This window comes from Mirounga angustirostris, unplaced genomic scaffold (genome assembly GCF_029215605.1).
Source record: "Mirounga angustirostris isolate CCGP_5_RB_7025 unplaced genomic scaffold, mMirAng1.0.hap1 SCAF_4, whole genome shotgun sequence".
In the NCBI taxonomy this organism is placed as follows: Eukaryota; Metazoa; Chordata; class Mammalia; order Carnivora; family Phocidae; genus Mirounga; species Mirounga angustirostris.
This window is the reverse complement of record NW_026991712.1, coordinates 175,962,190-175,978,105: the sequence shown is the minus strand read 5'-3', so window position 1 is coordinate 175,978,105 and position 15,916 is coordinate 175,962,190. Positions and strand designations below refer to the sequence as shown.

Genomic DNA, 15,916 nt, shown 5'->3' with positions numbered 1-15,916 from the left:
GGTAATAAACATCTTGACCCTAAATCCAAGTGAGGCATGGTCCTGTGTCTCTGAATTCCCCCAAGAGATATTTTTTTTTCCTCCCTCCAGCCAGGGAACATGCTTATGGCTCTCATTTTCTGCTTCCTCCTTGTTTCTCATCTCTGAATGATTTCCTTTAATTTGGGGAGTGCTGCTTTATAACTCTTTATTCCATTCAAAACGGATGGTGCAGTGATTGCTGGCGAGGGACGGTCAGGGCAGAGAGCACGGATCAACCTGCTGGTGGTAATAAGTCTGTAGGACAAACTCCGCCATCTCTTTGCATGAGCAGCCCCGCCAAACGGCAGAGCCACAGATTGTGTAACGGCCAAGATCCAGCAGCAGCCAGCATCTCTGAATGCCCCTGTGAGCATGAGTGTGCATCCATGGACCTCTGGGCCTAAGCCAGGTCACTGGTGACACATCATGAACTTGGCCATTGCTCTTCCATCTCTCTGGCAATGACTTTCTCCACTTGGGTCTCTCACCCGGCAGGGGCCTCCTGGTGTCCTCTAGGATGCTGTGGAATTCTCAAAAACAACCCCACCTGAGTTCCCTTTCATTTTTAAAATGTGCCACACACCTGTTACAGAGTTTTGGTCATTTTCAAAAAAGATCCAATTTTTCTTTGTATTTTCTTATAAGAAATTCTTTATCAGACCATTTCCTCCTGATTTTCATCTGCAAAAACATGAGGTCACTGAAATGGCAGCACACTTTGGGCAGTTGTGCTTGGATGGGGAGAGCTTTTGCTCGGAGAATGTGTAAGCAGGGGTCTGAGGCTGGCCCTGCGCTGCCTAGCTGGGGGAGTCAGGACCAGAGGGCACCTCTCCGTGTCCTCATCTGGAGATGGCCCAAGAATCCCTAACTTGCAGGGCTGCTGGGAAGGTTCCAGGGGATGAGGTCTGGAAACACCTGTTACAGCGGGGATTCGATAAATATCAGCCCCTTCTGCTCTCTGTATCTTTGGTGCCTAATAAATGCAAACAAGAAGGCTGTAGCTGGGTGGCATGGGAATTTCTCAGGAAGCAGGAGCAGCTTCTCGGCTCCGCACAAGCCCTCAATGAGGGCAGTCTGTAGACCCTCCCCAGCTACCACTTGCTGAAAACCAGCCTGCGTGGGGCTTGGAGGAGCCCTTTCCCACCACAAGGTGGTGCTGTGGCGACCACCAGCGGAATCCAGGGCCAGGAACTATGCGAGGGGCTTCCTGGAATGCCATTCAGGTTAGAGAGGGTGAGGGCGCCCTGCCAGGGGGTGGGCTGACCACATTGCTGAGCACCTGTGCCCCCGGGACCCCTGAGAGGAGCCATGAAAGGGGTCTGGCCCTGGCCCTGCCTTTATCAGCTGTGCAGTCGGGACAGGTTGGGTAAACGCTCAGCTAAAAAATTAAAGGGCGGGGGGCTCCTGGGGGGCGCAGTCAGTTAAGCGTCCAACTCTTGGTTTCGGCTCTGGTCATGATCTCAGGGTCGTGAGATCGAGTCCCGACCGAGGTTCAACGCTCAGTGGGGCGTCTGCTTGAAGATTCTCTCCCTCTGCCCCTGCCCCCATTCATGTTCTCTCTCAATCAATCTTTAAAAATGAAAGGGACAAGTCGAGGGTCCCTGTGAGCAGTAGAGAGAGGCCTGCTGTGGGAGTCTTCACTTACATCTGTGTGACTGTGGACAAGTTCCCCGGGCTCTCTGAACCTCTTCTCTTGAGCACCGGATAGCACGGCCCTCCCTCCCAGGCTGGCTGTGATGGCTGATGACACCACGTGGGAAGGGCACTCACTCAGCGGGCTTCACGAAGTGCGGCTCACCCAGCCCCAGCCCTGGGGAAGCCGAGTGAGAAGAGAGGCCCCCAGGACATGCAGATGGGCGGGCAGGTGCAGCGGCAGGTGGGGATGCCGAAGGATGGGGAGGGAATGTGGTTGGCAGGGAGGTCCCATCCTGTCTGAGTTCTCCCCAGGGAGTCTGGCTGACCTCTGTCCCCTGAGCCCTGCGCAGGTCCTGACACACGGGAGGTCCTCTCAGCAGGTCTCTGCTGACTGGTGGACAAACAAACACAGGAAGGGAAAGAGGTGCTAATATCAGAGACTCGAGGCAGCACCTGCATCCTGGTCTCTGCGTTCCATTCGACAGATCAGGCCCCTGAGTTCTGGACCCTGCTCACATCTCCAACCTTACTTCTCCCAACTTCCCAGAGAAACCTGGGCTCCTGTCGCCTGCCCTCCCCAGACCGTTCACCTTCCTCCCTCTGGATCTTTGCTATTGCCAGTCCTGAGCTCAGAAGCATCCTGTCTTCCTCCCAGCTTGTCAAGGCTCACCTTTTCTTCCAGGCTTGCCACCACCTCCCTGAAGCCATTCCTGCCTTCCATTCCTGGAAGGAAAGGCTCTCTCCTTTGAACTGCTTCATGTCTAGGCCCATGCGATGCAGCATTTGCTACTGTTATTTATGTTCTAAGGCTGGTATCTATTCTAATTAGATTATAGGCAACTGAGGGCAGCAAGCTTATCATGAGATGCGGCATAAGAGAAGGGTTCATAGGAAAAGGTTTGGAGTCAGACGCACCCGCGTTAGCATCCCAGATGTGCTGTGTGTAATCCCAGATTACTAGCTGTGTGTCCTCGGACAAGTCACTTAACCTCTCTGGGCTTCTGGCTCCCCATCGGTAAAAACGGAAAATGTAACGCCTGCTTCCAGGTGTAATAATGCCCACACCTTCCAAGATCGAGATGGGTCCTCTTTCCACCCGGCACAGAGCGGGTGCTCCACGAATATCAGCTCCCTTCCCCACTCTCCACCTTGGAAAGATGGTTTCTTGTTTTGGAGATGAGCAGTTGTTCTCTATCAAACTTCAGAAGAGCGTGGCAGGGTGAACTAAAAACCATGCTTTCCACTGTTGTCTGAGCCTGTGATCCAGGCTCAACCACGGTCCCTGCAATCTCCAGCAACCGCTAGATGGCAAATTGTAAAATCACCCAAATGGAAATGCAACCGGGGACTTGTCACCTGATTAGCAGTGTCCCAAATACCCGGCTGCTCATGACAGCTCAAGAGATCATTACCTCCCGTCTGAGTTTCCAAAGAAGCCCCTGCGCCAACCTTCCTGATAACTAGGATGCACCCTGGGGAGATCATTCCCAACCATGACATTGTCCTCGCGGTTCCAGGTTTGTAACTTCCAGTAGAGAACTTCCTAGCTAACCAAAGGCAGAGATGTTTGAGGCTCTGAACCTGAGCGCTCAGCTCCTAAAAGGCAAGGGTGTGCTCTCAGACAGAGTAAGTCAGGGGGAAACAGAGCGTCTCGCTACCCATGGAGCTGGCATCTCCATGCTCCCTCCCGGAAGTGGAAAATCTGCAGTTGTGGCTTTCCACGACTTTGCTTGCTAGGAAGCTAATAGCGAAATTCACAGCTCAGTTATCGCAACTGGGTAATCACAGGAGAACATATAATAACAGGAACAGTGACAAACCTAGTGGTTGCCGAATGCTGACTACTTGCCAGCCATTCTGCTGAGTGCTTACATATATTATCCCCCTTGCTCAGCCTCTGAAGAAAGTACTACTAGACCCATTTCACAGGCGAGGAGACTGAGGCACAGGGACTAAGTGCATGCACCTGTCTGCGGAGCTAGTGAGCAGCAGAGCTGGAATTTGGATCCAGGCCTGGCTGCGGGGTCTGAGCTCCTTCTGCTCCAGGCCCTGCTCCCCTGCATCTGAGCTTCCCAGTTGCCTCAGGCCTCTACTCACACACGTGTTCTTTCTGCTCCTGATGTCTACATTTATCCATAAGTTGTTACATTTGAGGCTGTATTCCCTGAGAAGTCCTGCAAGTCCTTTGAGGGAGATGGGGCTTTGCATAAGTTAATAAATGGACATTTGAGAAAATGAGTGAAGAAATAATAATGAAGAACAGTCTAGAGACCTGAAAGCTCAGAGTTCACATGGTTCATCCCGTGCTGGGGTGGCAGGGACAGGGGCCCCAAATCTCAGACCCTGTCATTAAAATGCCAAGTATGGGGGACACACTGACCCACAGGTGGGAACTCTTTATCTTCTGTTGCAAAACAGGCCAGGCCATGTTTTACAAGACGGCAGTTTGACAAATACTGGCTAGGCAGGCTTGATGATCGCGGGCATCTTAGCTACAAGGAAAAACCCCAACAGTTTCCATTACAGAATGCTGTGAACTGAGATAGTTAATTAATATGTAAATCAATGGGACTTGCAGTGTTTTCTTCCCTGGTTGGAATCCACCCAACCCCCATGGGAGTACGCCTTCACTACAGAGTGTCTGGATTCTTCCACGCTTATCAACCGGGACTCACACAGAGGACTGACCTACACAAAATTCTGAGTGAGGGGAGGCCCAGGGAAGGAAGGAAACTGAGAATGGCCACGAGCCATTCTGGTGGGATCTGTCCACGAGACTGGGAGACTGGGGGGGTGGTGGTCACCAGGGCTGACCATGGCCAGGAAAAGGAACACTCCTAGAGACCATTCCCTCCCTAGCTCTGTGCTCACCACAGAAATTCTGGCAGATAATCTGTTTCCGCAGGAGCTTGGGCAGTGAGCATGGACATCTGCTCCATCTGCTGTCATCGGAGGGTGACAATTATTGGTGACCTAATGAATCAGCATTCAGTTCCCAGCACTGTGTCTTGTGAGTTTGCTTGATGGGACTCTGATTAGCTCTGGGTGCAAAAGAGACAGAATCATGTTTCTGAAAATCGCAGGAGCAGACCTGGGGACGTGTGGGCCACCCAGGCACTGTAGGGCTTGGGGCTCTGTCGCCATGCCAGCAGCCCCCCTGGACAACATCTGAACATGAGCAGCCTTAGCAGATGCCCTGGACAGAACCTGACATCCCCCAGGCCACAGGCCACTGATGCTCGGATGAAACTGACCCGTTCCTAAATTCCTAACCACCCTGGGGCAGAGTAGTAAGCTTCCCGTCATCAGAAGCAATCAAGCAGAGGGCGCCTGGGTGGCTCAGTCGTTAAGCGTCTGCCTTCGGCTCAGGTCATGATCCCAGGGTCCTGGGATCGAGTCCCACATCGGGCTCCCTGCTTGGCAAGAAGCCTGCTTCTCCCTCTCCCATTCCCCCTGCTTGTGTTACTGCTCTCGCTATCTCTCTCTCTGTCAAATAAATAAATAAAATCTTTAAAAAAAAAAAAGAAGCAATTAAGCAGAGGCTGGTAGACACCTCTGATGGATGAGGCCAAGGGGATCCTGTATGCGTGGAGGTCTGAACCAGAGGATTCTGAACAGTCCCTTGGAACCTGCATATAGAACTTTGTACTTCTGGTGTTCGTGGGATGGGAGACTGAACTGAGGCCCTTGCTGACCGACCCCAAGGATGTTGTGAAATGCCCTTGGATCACCAAACTGTGATCAGACTGAGTGTTGAGTGGCCCTTCCAATGTTCTAATGCTTTCAACACTCAAACCACCTACCGTATCATAGCCAGTGATCAAGCATTTCCTACGTGTCAGGCTGGTGCAAGGTGCCCAGTATGTGCTGTTTTCTTTATCCTCATTGTATCTCCGCACGAGGTGGGTATCATTAGTTCTACTTCACTCACGAGGAAGGCTTGAAGAACGTATGTAACCTGCACTGGGTCACAGGGTTAGTCGTGGAGTCAGGATTTGAACCCAGGGCTCTCCGACCCTGAGCCCATGATTTTAACCCTGTGTCATGGAGAACTGTGGCCTTCTGGGTAGTTATTGGCAGATTCTTCTATAACTTCTCATAGAGTTAACCCTCCTACATTACAGTTAGGAGGAGGAAGCACGTCTACAAATGCCTAGACTGGGTGGTAGGAAAGACAGGCCAGGGAGATAGGTTGATTTCTGGAGGACCCCCAAATGGTAAGTGGACTCATCTAGTAGGCACTGGGGGCTGGTGGCTCTGCCCTGTGGGTTGATGGTGGAGCAGAGAGGTCAAGCCCCAGAGGCCAGGCGAGACAAGCCCTCCAAGCCTCGCCTTCTTCATACAACCGTGACTACCCAGGTTCCCCGTGTGAATAAATGCATTTCAGCAGGTGGCAACTGCCAAAGTCAAGGGTGTCTTTATCTCCAAGAGAATGTAAGTGCCTTTCCAAGGGAGTCAGCGGCCTAATCTGCGGCCAAGCCTGGCAGAAAGACCCTGTTAGTTTAGACGAAAACAGCAAATGGATCCCACGTTCTGCTGAATCATTCCTCCCCTGGGAACTGCCATCTAAAGATGTTCCTGTCTTATGACAAGCTCAGAAGCGGTGTGCGTTACAGCCCTGGAGACATCCGCCTGGATAAGCTAATGGAGACAGGAGAAAGGAGTTCTTGTTTCCTGAGGGTCCACTGTGTTGTCACATCCACTACATGGAAAGGCTAGTGGAGGGGCTAGATTTGATCCCTGGGTCTGCCATACATACATGATCGCACCTCTGCCCTGTCCCAGGTCCCGTTCCAGGGGCTGGTGACACAGGGGAGAAGGAAATGGCAGAGTCCCTGCCTTCAACCTCTTCACAGGCAGAACAGGAATATCAATTCCTACATTTTAGCTTTGTTTGTACGTTATGCAAAGTGCTTAGCACTGTGCCTGGTACGTGGTTAAGTGTTCAATAAATAGAAGTTACTAAATCCCAGAACCAGCCTGAGAGGCATCAGTATCCCTATTTTACCAATTAGCCTGAAGCTCAGAGGTGGAGTGACTTGCCTTCAGAGCACCCAGAGAGTTAACAGAGTAGCAGAGCCTGAATTTGAACTCGGGTTTCTAGACTCTAGGTCCAGTGCTCCTTCTTGATGTCATCTGCCTTGGCTGCCCCGATCCCTTGCATCTTGAAGATACAGGAAAAGCAATCAGGTGGCACCAACTTACAGATGGAGCAGGGATGGGGGGGCCAGGACCCACTTAATGAACACACTCCAGGGCCCAGAATGCAGCAGGCCCAGCAGGCTATTATTTGAGGAATGAATATGCCGACAGGAGGGCTGGCGCATCTCAGATGTCTTGCTGACTACGTGGACAGGGCTATGGGGCAGAGACAATGTGTAATGCCTCTAATTAATTCCCCTCAAATCCTTTTGGAACGAAGAGGAGAATAAATGCATCAATAAACTGAAACAGGACTGATTTTTTGGTTCACGTGGCCATTTCCTGGCTCAGCCTGCTACCATGAGTCAGTCTGAGTTGGGCTTACTTTCTAACTACTTAATTTTTGAAACCTTTTAAAGCAAACACATAGAAAAATGAACAATCCGTTACGATCTGGGGCCCAGAGCCTCTCAGCGAGTGCTTGGACGGTGGCTCTTCTTGGCACCCGGTGCTGCTCCCTTACCCCCCTGCCACCTGCCAGAGCCAGAAATACCCTTGGTTAGAGGGTCCGTCACTCCCAAAGCATATTCATCCCGTTGGCTGGCAGATGGGCCATCGGAAGGGGCCCGTTCATCTCTGGGAATTCTGGCTGCATGCATTTCCTGCCCAAAGGCACAAACATTTGTTGGCAGGTGCACATTTTGTCTCAGTTTGGAGTGGGCAGGATCATTGCACGGGGTGTGTGCCTGCTGACGGATCTCGCCTGCGGGGCAGTCTGGAAGTGGAGGGGCCCAGGTGCCCTGGGTCACCGGGAGGCTGGCCCAGGTCATGGGGGTCTGTGCATTGTCCTCTGCAGGCAGCACTCATGGTGAACTTCCTGGCTGCATTCATGGGCCTCCGTGAATCAACTACTAACAGGTATTGGGCACCTCCTATGGACCAAGTCCTGGGAAAGAGCTGAAGCCAACAGGCAGGTCTTTCGTGATGCTGACCACCCTCTGGTCGGGGAGGGAGACCCGTAGGCCGCCCAAGCAGGATGGTCCCCATTTAGGGCTTGGGTACTGGGCGGGAATCCCAGCTCTACCACCTCCCGGCTCTGCCTTTGGGCAAATCCCTTCAGCTCTCTGGGTCTCTGCCTCATTTTCCACCATTCTATAAAACGGGACAAGGAATACCCGCCTCGTGAGGATGTCGCGAGGATCAGTTAACATTGCGCCATTAGGCCTAAGCACGGCATCCTGCCCTGTCGCGGCCAACATCCCAAACAGAAGCAAGCCCGCGCTGTACCTCTGAGAGAGAGCAAAAATAAGACGTCACCTCACCAGGTCTAGTTCGCAAAGTGAACAAGCGCCTCCCACCAGCTGCTGACTCCTCCATGAGAACAGCTCTCTCCCCAGAAGCCAGGGCGTCAATGTCCTAAGATACGGACGCCCCATGTGACTTCCACAGCCTCCTGAGAACATGGCTGTTTTTCTACCAAGAACAAGCTGATGAACACGGGTAACCTTGGGACTCATGAGTGTATGTTTTCCCTTTAAGAGCCTGCCGTGCGTGCGTGTGCACTATTTGGTAAACCTGGCCTTCCAAAGTCTGACTAGTTTGCACCTTTTTGCAAGAAACACTTTTTTAAAAAAAGATTTATTTGTTTGACAGAGAGAGAGCGAAAGAGGGAACACAAGCAGGTGGAGTGGGGGAGGGAGAAGCAGGCTTCCCGCTGAACTGGGAGCCTGATGCGGGGCTCGATCCCAGGACTCTGGGATTATGACCTGAACCGAAGGCAGACGCTTAATGCCTGAGCCATCCAGGCGCCCCAAGAAAATCTTTTTTAAAGATTTATTTATTTGAGAGAGAGAGTGTGCGTGCGTGGGCAAGGAGGGGCAGAGAGAGGGAGAATCTCCAGCAGACTCCCCACTGGGTGCAGAGCCTGACCCGGGGCCTGATCTCATGACCCTAAGATCATGACCTGAGCCAAAATCAAGAGTCAGACGTTTAACTGACAGCGCGCCCCAGGTACCCCAGATATACTCTCATTTTCCCCTGTGTTTCATAGAAATCAGTGCAGTGGAGACAGGTCGGGTGACTTGCAGAGTGCTGGGTCTGGGACTCCCAGCAGACACTCTAACTGCAGAGCCCACAGGCACGCGGCTCCTAAGCTGGCAGCTTCTCAGTGGGGAAGAGCCGAGTGGCCCGTCACGGTGTGACCGCCCAGCCCTGCATCTTGCTCCCCTCCTCCCTGCCGGGCCCGGTCTGCTGAATGGCGGACCGGATGGTAGGCTGTGGAGCCCTGGAGGCCAGGGGCTTGCCGGATGGCTGGTAGGAGGGCTGCACAGCCGGGCTTTGAGGGCCTCCAGCGTAAACATGCATGTGTGTTGAGCAGGTGCATATTTGTGTGAGCATGTGTGCATCCGTGTTTCTATTTGTTTCACTTTCTGGTGTGGGTTAAAGAAGTGTGGCTTGCAAGGTGCTGCTAGAATCCCCATCCGCTCCTTCGGCCTGCCCCCCTGCCCCCCTCCCGCCCCGGGCTGTCAGGGAGTCATGTTCTCTGGATTCAGGACCCTTCGGCTCCCCTTTGCAGGTTGGTGTGTTTTGTTTTCAGCCTCCCATTTCTGGGAGCTGTCAGGAGTTCCCTCACTTAGTCTTCAGACAGAGAAAAGGAAATGGGGGAGGGGGTGGTTATGAACGGCTCTGAGGCCCAGCTTTGGAGAGATGGCCCCTCCATGTGGAGGTGCTGAGAAGGCCAAGGGCGTGAAGCAGGCTAACCAAGCGTGGCCGGCACACCCCGGGCTGGGGAGGAGCCATCTGTCCGAGACTGCCAGGCCACAGGCCACACTGCCACTGGGGAGCACACAGCTGCCGCTGTGCTGGGAAGAAGCCAGGGCTAACTAAGGGACAGAGCCCCTAGAGCGTCTATGACCAAGGTCACGGCAGAGGGTTACCAGAGCCCTCCCTCCTCCCGTCCAGATACAGGGTGGCAATGGGATGTTATTAACAGGAGGGAAAAGATCAGAACAATCAAGAATAAAGACTTGTTCAGGGGCGCCTGGGTGGCTCAGTCGGTTAAGCGTCTGCCTTCGGCTCACGTCATGATCCCAGGGTCCTGGGATCGAGCCCCACGTCGGGCTCCCTGCTCAGGAAGGAGTCTGCTTCTCCGTCTCCCTCTGCCCCTACTCCCCCCTCCCCCGCTCATGTTCTCTCTTTCACACTCTGTCTCAAATAAATAAAATCTTTAAAATAAAAAAATAAAAATAAAATGCACAGGTTTTCTCTATAAATGCAGACGAGCTATACTACCAACATAAAAAGGCCTCTGTTTTTCGTGTAAAAACTTACGAGCATCTGTGCTTGGCACAAAACTGAGCAGGACATGGTTCTTCCCTACAAGGAGCTTCAACAGCGGGGGAAGCCGACATGCAGACCTCTGCGCCCGACCCGCGGGGGGCCTCATTCCTCCACTTGGTTCACTCATCACGGGTCCACTGAGTACCTAGTAAGTGCCAGACGTGGGCAGGTGATAGGTTCGGGATGCAGGGATGAGAAAGAGAAGCAGCACCTCCTGCCCCTGTCTGTGCTGTGGTTCCTGGCCAGGGCTGTACATCACTGCTGCCCAGGGGAGCTACTTCCATGAGAGGGGGTGACTGACCCCTTCTGCGGAGGGCCCCGGCACATATGTTTTGGGAAAAGAACTGCCCAGGTAGTCCTGCTGCGTCCTCCTAGGTTACAGTTAGTGGGCCGGCAGGACTGACGAGTAAACAGGCAGTTCTTAGCAGTGACGCCGGTGCCGGGGAAGATGCTCGGGCAAGAATGGAACGGTGGCTTGGAGAGATGGTCGGGCGTTGGGGTGGAGATCACACAGCCTCTAGCCAGACTGCCTGCTCTGCCACCCGCTAGCTGTGTGATTTGGGCAAGTTACCTACGTCTGTATTTCAGTTTGCTCATCTGTACAATGGGCACGATACCAGCATCAACTTGATGGGGCTGCTGGGGAGGACTGCGTGAGACGATAGAGGGGAAGAGCGTCAGACTGTGTGAGTATGCACACAGGCACATGGGTGAATGACAGGCTGCCCTACGCGGACTCCCTTCACAGGACCCACTCAGCTACTCATTTCCTCCATGATTTAGAGGCTGAGCATCTAACAAGTCATTCCAGCTGCTTAGCCTGGCATTGAGAACTTATGCCAGGCCCCTGTCCTAACCATCTCCTGCTGTACCACCTCAGTCCCCTTTCACAGCTACAGAAACACCAAGAGACCCCCTCCTTCGCTGTGCCGGCCTGACTCTCTGGAATGCCCTTCCTCTAGCCCCACTGGATGACCCCTACCCGCCGTTCAAGGTCAAGGTCCTCCACAAAGTATAGCACAGGGGTTGAGAGTGAAGCTTCTAGAGCCAGGTGCCCTGGGGTTGAAGGTTGAAGCCTGGCTCTGGCACTTGGGATTTGCATGGCTTACCCTGGAGGCCTGTGTTATCTTGTTCTCAAAGCATGGAGAATGGCTACCTCCCAGGGTCGCTATGAGATCGAATGAGATCTTGCACATAAGTGCTTTGTATGTGGCCTGGCGTGCAGTGAGTCTGCACCTGGTGCAAGAGCCCATCAGCGTGTGCTTGAGTCCCTGGCCCCAAGTCAAGTTCCTCCATCTTCCCGAGCACCCAACATGTGCCAGGTGCAGGGGGAGAGGGTGGGGCCCAGACAGACCCTGCCCACCTGGAGTTCCTGGTCTCACCTGGGGGCCAGGAAATGGACACAGATGACAAGGTCCTTTATACCATACTCACCAAAGCTCCCTGTGCAGAGTAGGTTTTCAGATCAGAGTTTAGAAGCAGAAACACTCACTGATTGGCCCCAAATCAGGGCAGCCACTTCACATTCATCATCTCATTGTTTCCCGGCCAGCTTTAGAGGTACGGGTACCAAGCCCCATATTTAGATGAGCAAGCCGAGGTTCAGAGAGGTTAAGTGACTTGTCCAAGGTCCTGCAGCTGGTCAGCAGCGAAGCTGGGACCCAAATCCAGGTCTGCCTAATACCAAAGCCCCAATTCTTATGGGTGGGCCATGAAGACCCAGGGGAGGGAGCAGTGACCAGGAAAGAGGCAGGAAGGAAGTCGCCTTGGGAACCATCCCCCAAAATGCTGAGGTGTAGGAACATCTCAATGTCTTGCCAACCTGCCCTGCCACTGAGAGGCCACCTGCCTCCCTCCTGGCAGTTCCCAGCCTCACATTCAGCTGATAGGTGATCTCACTTCTGACTGTCACAGCCAAATGGTCAATGGTAATTAATTCAATTTGTTCAGCAGGGAGATTGAAGACTTGGCTTATAGTAGTGATCTGACGTTAACGTGTAATTTATGCTAGCTGGAGCCACAGACATGCCTTTCTCCCCTGAACTGAGAATGGGTCCTACTAGAAGACCATGTCACTCCAGGTAATGAGGAGCCTGACTGGTGGTCTGCTGCTTGGGTTGAGAGACGGCTAGGGAAGAGCAAGATGATGTCAGCACAGAGAATAACAATTCTTCCATGCCCCCCCCGAGATGAGCAGATTCAGAAAAGGGGGGGCCTAAGTGAGGTGCTAGAGGACGTGTTCACCAGGACCCAGCATGGGGCCGGGTGCCTGACCTCCACGCTCTCTGGCCTTTGCCACTGCCCACATGTGACATTAGCCTCTGGTTGCAAATAGACATATGGACATCCAGGGAGGCTGCGTCCTTCCCTAGCCCCGGTGACCCAGCTGAGCAGAGGCAGGACTCAGATCCAGGTCTCTGCAGACTGCAAAGCCAGGCTTTTCTTTACCCTGGCACAGAGTCTGGATTGCCCTTTGGCGAAGACTTGCTCCCCTCCCCACCACTGTGGGCGGAGCGCACTGCCCCACCCCGACCACCCAGGGCTTGAACATCACTTGTTTAGGCCAACAGAATGTGCAGAAGATTAAAAACTGCCAAAAACGTTTTGCTACTCCTCCCATTATGGGGAAGGCATTTTCCCTCTGCCCCCTTGAATCTGATCTGTTTGTGACTTGTTTTGACCAACAGCATGTGGCGGAAGTGATACGTTCTGGAACCTGGCCTTAAGAGGTCTTGCTGCGTTCACTACTGCCCTCTTGAAACGCTGCCCAGAGAGGACCATGTCAGGACGTCAGGTGAGCCTGCTGGAGGATGCGCGGTCCACAGGGAAGGACTGAGGCATGCCAGGTGACCACTAGCCAGTGGCCAGTCAGGGAGGGAGGCCGGCTTGCATGTTCCAAGCACTCCAGCTCTGACTGCAACCCCACGAGCAAGCCCAGGTGCGAGGAGGAGAGGAACTTCCTAGTCAACCCACAGAACTGTGAGAAATGCCCAGTCACTGCTGTTTTAAGCCACTCAGTTTGGAGAGGTTGTTTGCAGCAATGAACAGCTGATACAGAACGTTAGTAAAGATGGCATGAGCAGAGGTCTAAAATGTGTGTGTGTGGTTTGCCTTGGCTCTGGCACTCTGTGATCTACCCTGAGAGGAACATGCCCTGGGGGGCCGCTGCTCCTTCAAGCTCACAGAGACAAACGCACACGGGGCAGATGTGAGCCTAGCCTGCAGCCTGGGGCCAAGCCTGTCCAACCCGCGGCCAGAAACAGAGCCAGTTCTAGAGCCAGCCACCAAACCACAGTAGATCCTGAGCATGGAACTATTTGGTGTTGTTACCCTCTGAGTTTGGGGGGGTGGGTAGCTTGTTATGCAGCATCACCTTAGCCAAAGCTGACTGGTACACCCATCGTGCCTCTAACCCACACATTTTTAACAAAGGTCCTGTGTCCTGCATGAGAAATGCCATCCCCCTAATTTTCCTGAGAGATTCTGACAGTCCAGTTATCATTTGTACAAAGTCGCAGGAGCACAGAACATGGCGTTATGCAGGGGGAGTGAATGGTACCGCTGTGGTCCGACAAAGCCCTTTACTGCAGGGGATGAAGAGCTGAGGGCGGGGAGACATAGTGGGAGGGGGTTCCTCCCAGCTGGCCAGAAGGTTCCAGGTGGATTATTTTACCAGGTAGAGCAGGAAAGGCACGTAAGGGATGTCTTTTTGACTTGCTCTGCTCTGGTGATGTCTAGTTAGGGGAAGAACTTAAGCAGAAAGTATGGTGTTCTCTATGGTGGAAGTGGAAACTCACCCGCACTAGAGCCCCAGATTCAGCCCTGCTTCCAGGCTGGTTTTTGCCTGACCTCTGACCCCAGCCTGGATTTTCCTGGTGAACACACCTCCAAGCTGGCTCCCCAGGCCCTTCTGCATGGTGGTCCCAGATTACCCAAAGCTACCGGAAATAGGACAGAGGTGTCTCCCCATTGCTTAGTGATGCAGACAAAACCAGGTGACAAGGGGGCTGTTGAAAGCTACGAGGGAGTAGGGTGGGGTGGGGCAGTCCTCCAAAATGACAGAGAGAAGGTGTGAGGCCCTTCTGCAGGGCTCACCCACAGGGGTTTGGCCCTTCCATGGTAAATGCCAAGGATGGCACATCTTGCCCATGAAACCAGGAAAACAGCTCTGGTCCTCAGTCCAAGGTGGGGAGACATTTTAGCAAAAGAAAAAGAACAGGAATGAGTCAGGCCCCTAAGGTCCAGGGTCTCTCGCACACCCTCCGGGGATGCCAACGCCGAAGATAACACCAGTCAGCCCCGCCTGGCTCCCTCAGGTCCAGCCAACGGCGAACATTCCCACTCCTTCTCCGGCAATGGGTCAGCAATCGGGTCACACACTTGGGCTGATCGAGGAGTGGCCAGGGGCCATCTATAGGGCTAGCCTCAAGCAGGCTGCAGCTCTGAGAGCATAAGCTGCCAACGAACATCCCGGAGCTGAATTTGGTCGACGAGGGGTTTAGAAGGTGCAGAAATACTGTATGCAGGACACCTCAAAGCAAGCACACAGGCTGGGTATTATAACTCCGTTTTATAAGTGGGGAAGCCAAGGCCCAGAGAGGCATTCCAGGAAATCCCCAGTGAGACCGCCGGGCAAACTCCGGCCCTCTCTGCTGCCCACCCTCTGCTCCCAGGCCAGGGGGGTCACTGAGTCAGCTCCTTCTCTTGCCTCAGGGGTCTGCAGCTGCTGTGTTCCCCCAGGAGAGGGGTGAGTCTGGGTCCCACAGACCGCGTGCCACTCCCAGGGCCCCAAGTTCTGCATCTCCCCCCCAGCTGTCCCCCGCTGACAGATCTGTCCCAAACCGGCACTCCATCCAAGGGACCTCTCCCACCCAAGGTCTGAGCAATGGCACTCAAGCTTTCCACTGCCCCAACACTCAGCTCGTGTCATCGGACGGCAAGACACACACCCAGAGGTGTCCCTAGTTGGTTTGAATGGTGGCTCCCTCAGAAGGTACGTCCACCCGGATCCTGTGGATAAGAACTTCTTAGGAAGAGGTATCTTCAGATGTAATTGACTTATGCAACTGTAATGAAGTTAAGGATCCTGAGATGAGATCATGCTGGCTTTGCGTGGGGTGGGGGGGCCTAAATCCAATGACACTGTCCTTAGAAGAGAAGACAGGATGGAGAGGATGACGTGAGGACAGAGGCGGAGAATGGAGGGATGCATCTACAAGCCAAGGAGGGCCAGGGACTGCTGGCCACCCCCAGAGGCTGGAAGACAAAGAAGGATCGTCCCCTAGGAACTTCAGAGGAAACGTTACCTTGCCGACACCTCAATTGCAGACTTCTCATCCGATTCCCTTCCCTCCCGCTCAAGAACGCACATGAGAACACCAAGGTCGATGTCATTATTACAGGACTCTTTCGCATCCACTCAAATTAACATACAGAAAAAATAAAACCATTTTCGAAACGACTTAACCGTTTTGTCTATTTTCAAACTATTTTTAACTTCTATCACCAAGAACTGGGAACACATTCACAAGGCTCACGATCCCTGGCCCAGAACCCTCTGCCTGGGGAATGAACTTGGGAAGGGTTTTCATCTGTGACAATAAGCCAGACTCACCTTTCTCCTGAGCCATCTCTTGCAGACAGAAGTAGATGACCCTGGCTCCCAGGCTGAAGCCAATCAAGGTGACAGGTCTCCGACCCTGCAGGAGACAGGACACAGGTATCTGGGGGTTGGTACACTTGCCAGTTCAGCATCGGCCCTGATGAGGACGGCCCTTGC

At 53.4% G+C, this 15,916-nt stretch overlaps 1 protein-coding gene across 3 annotated transcripts in view; it reads right to left on the bottom strand.

Annotated features, from left to right (window-relative positions):
- The window catches only part of TMCO4 (transmembrane and coiled-coil domains 4), an 89,184-nt gene that overhangs the window by 23,243 nt on the left and 50,025 nt on the right, over nt 1-15,916 (bottom strand). For all 3 annotated transcript variants that reach the window (XM_045898550.3, XM_045898551.3, XM_064589831.1), the window contains one exon: nt 15,752-15,836. In XM_045898550.3, the coding sequence (XP_045754506.1) occupies nt 15,752-15,836 (85 nt within the window). The remainder of the gene's footprint in view (nt 1-15,751; nt 15,837-15,916) is intronic.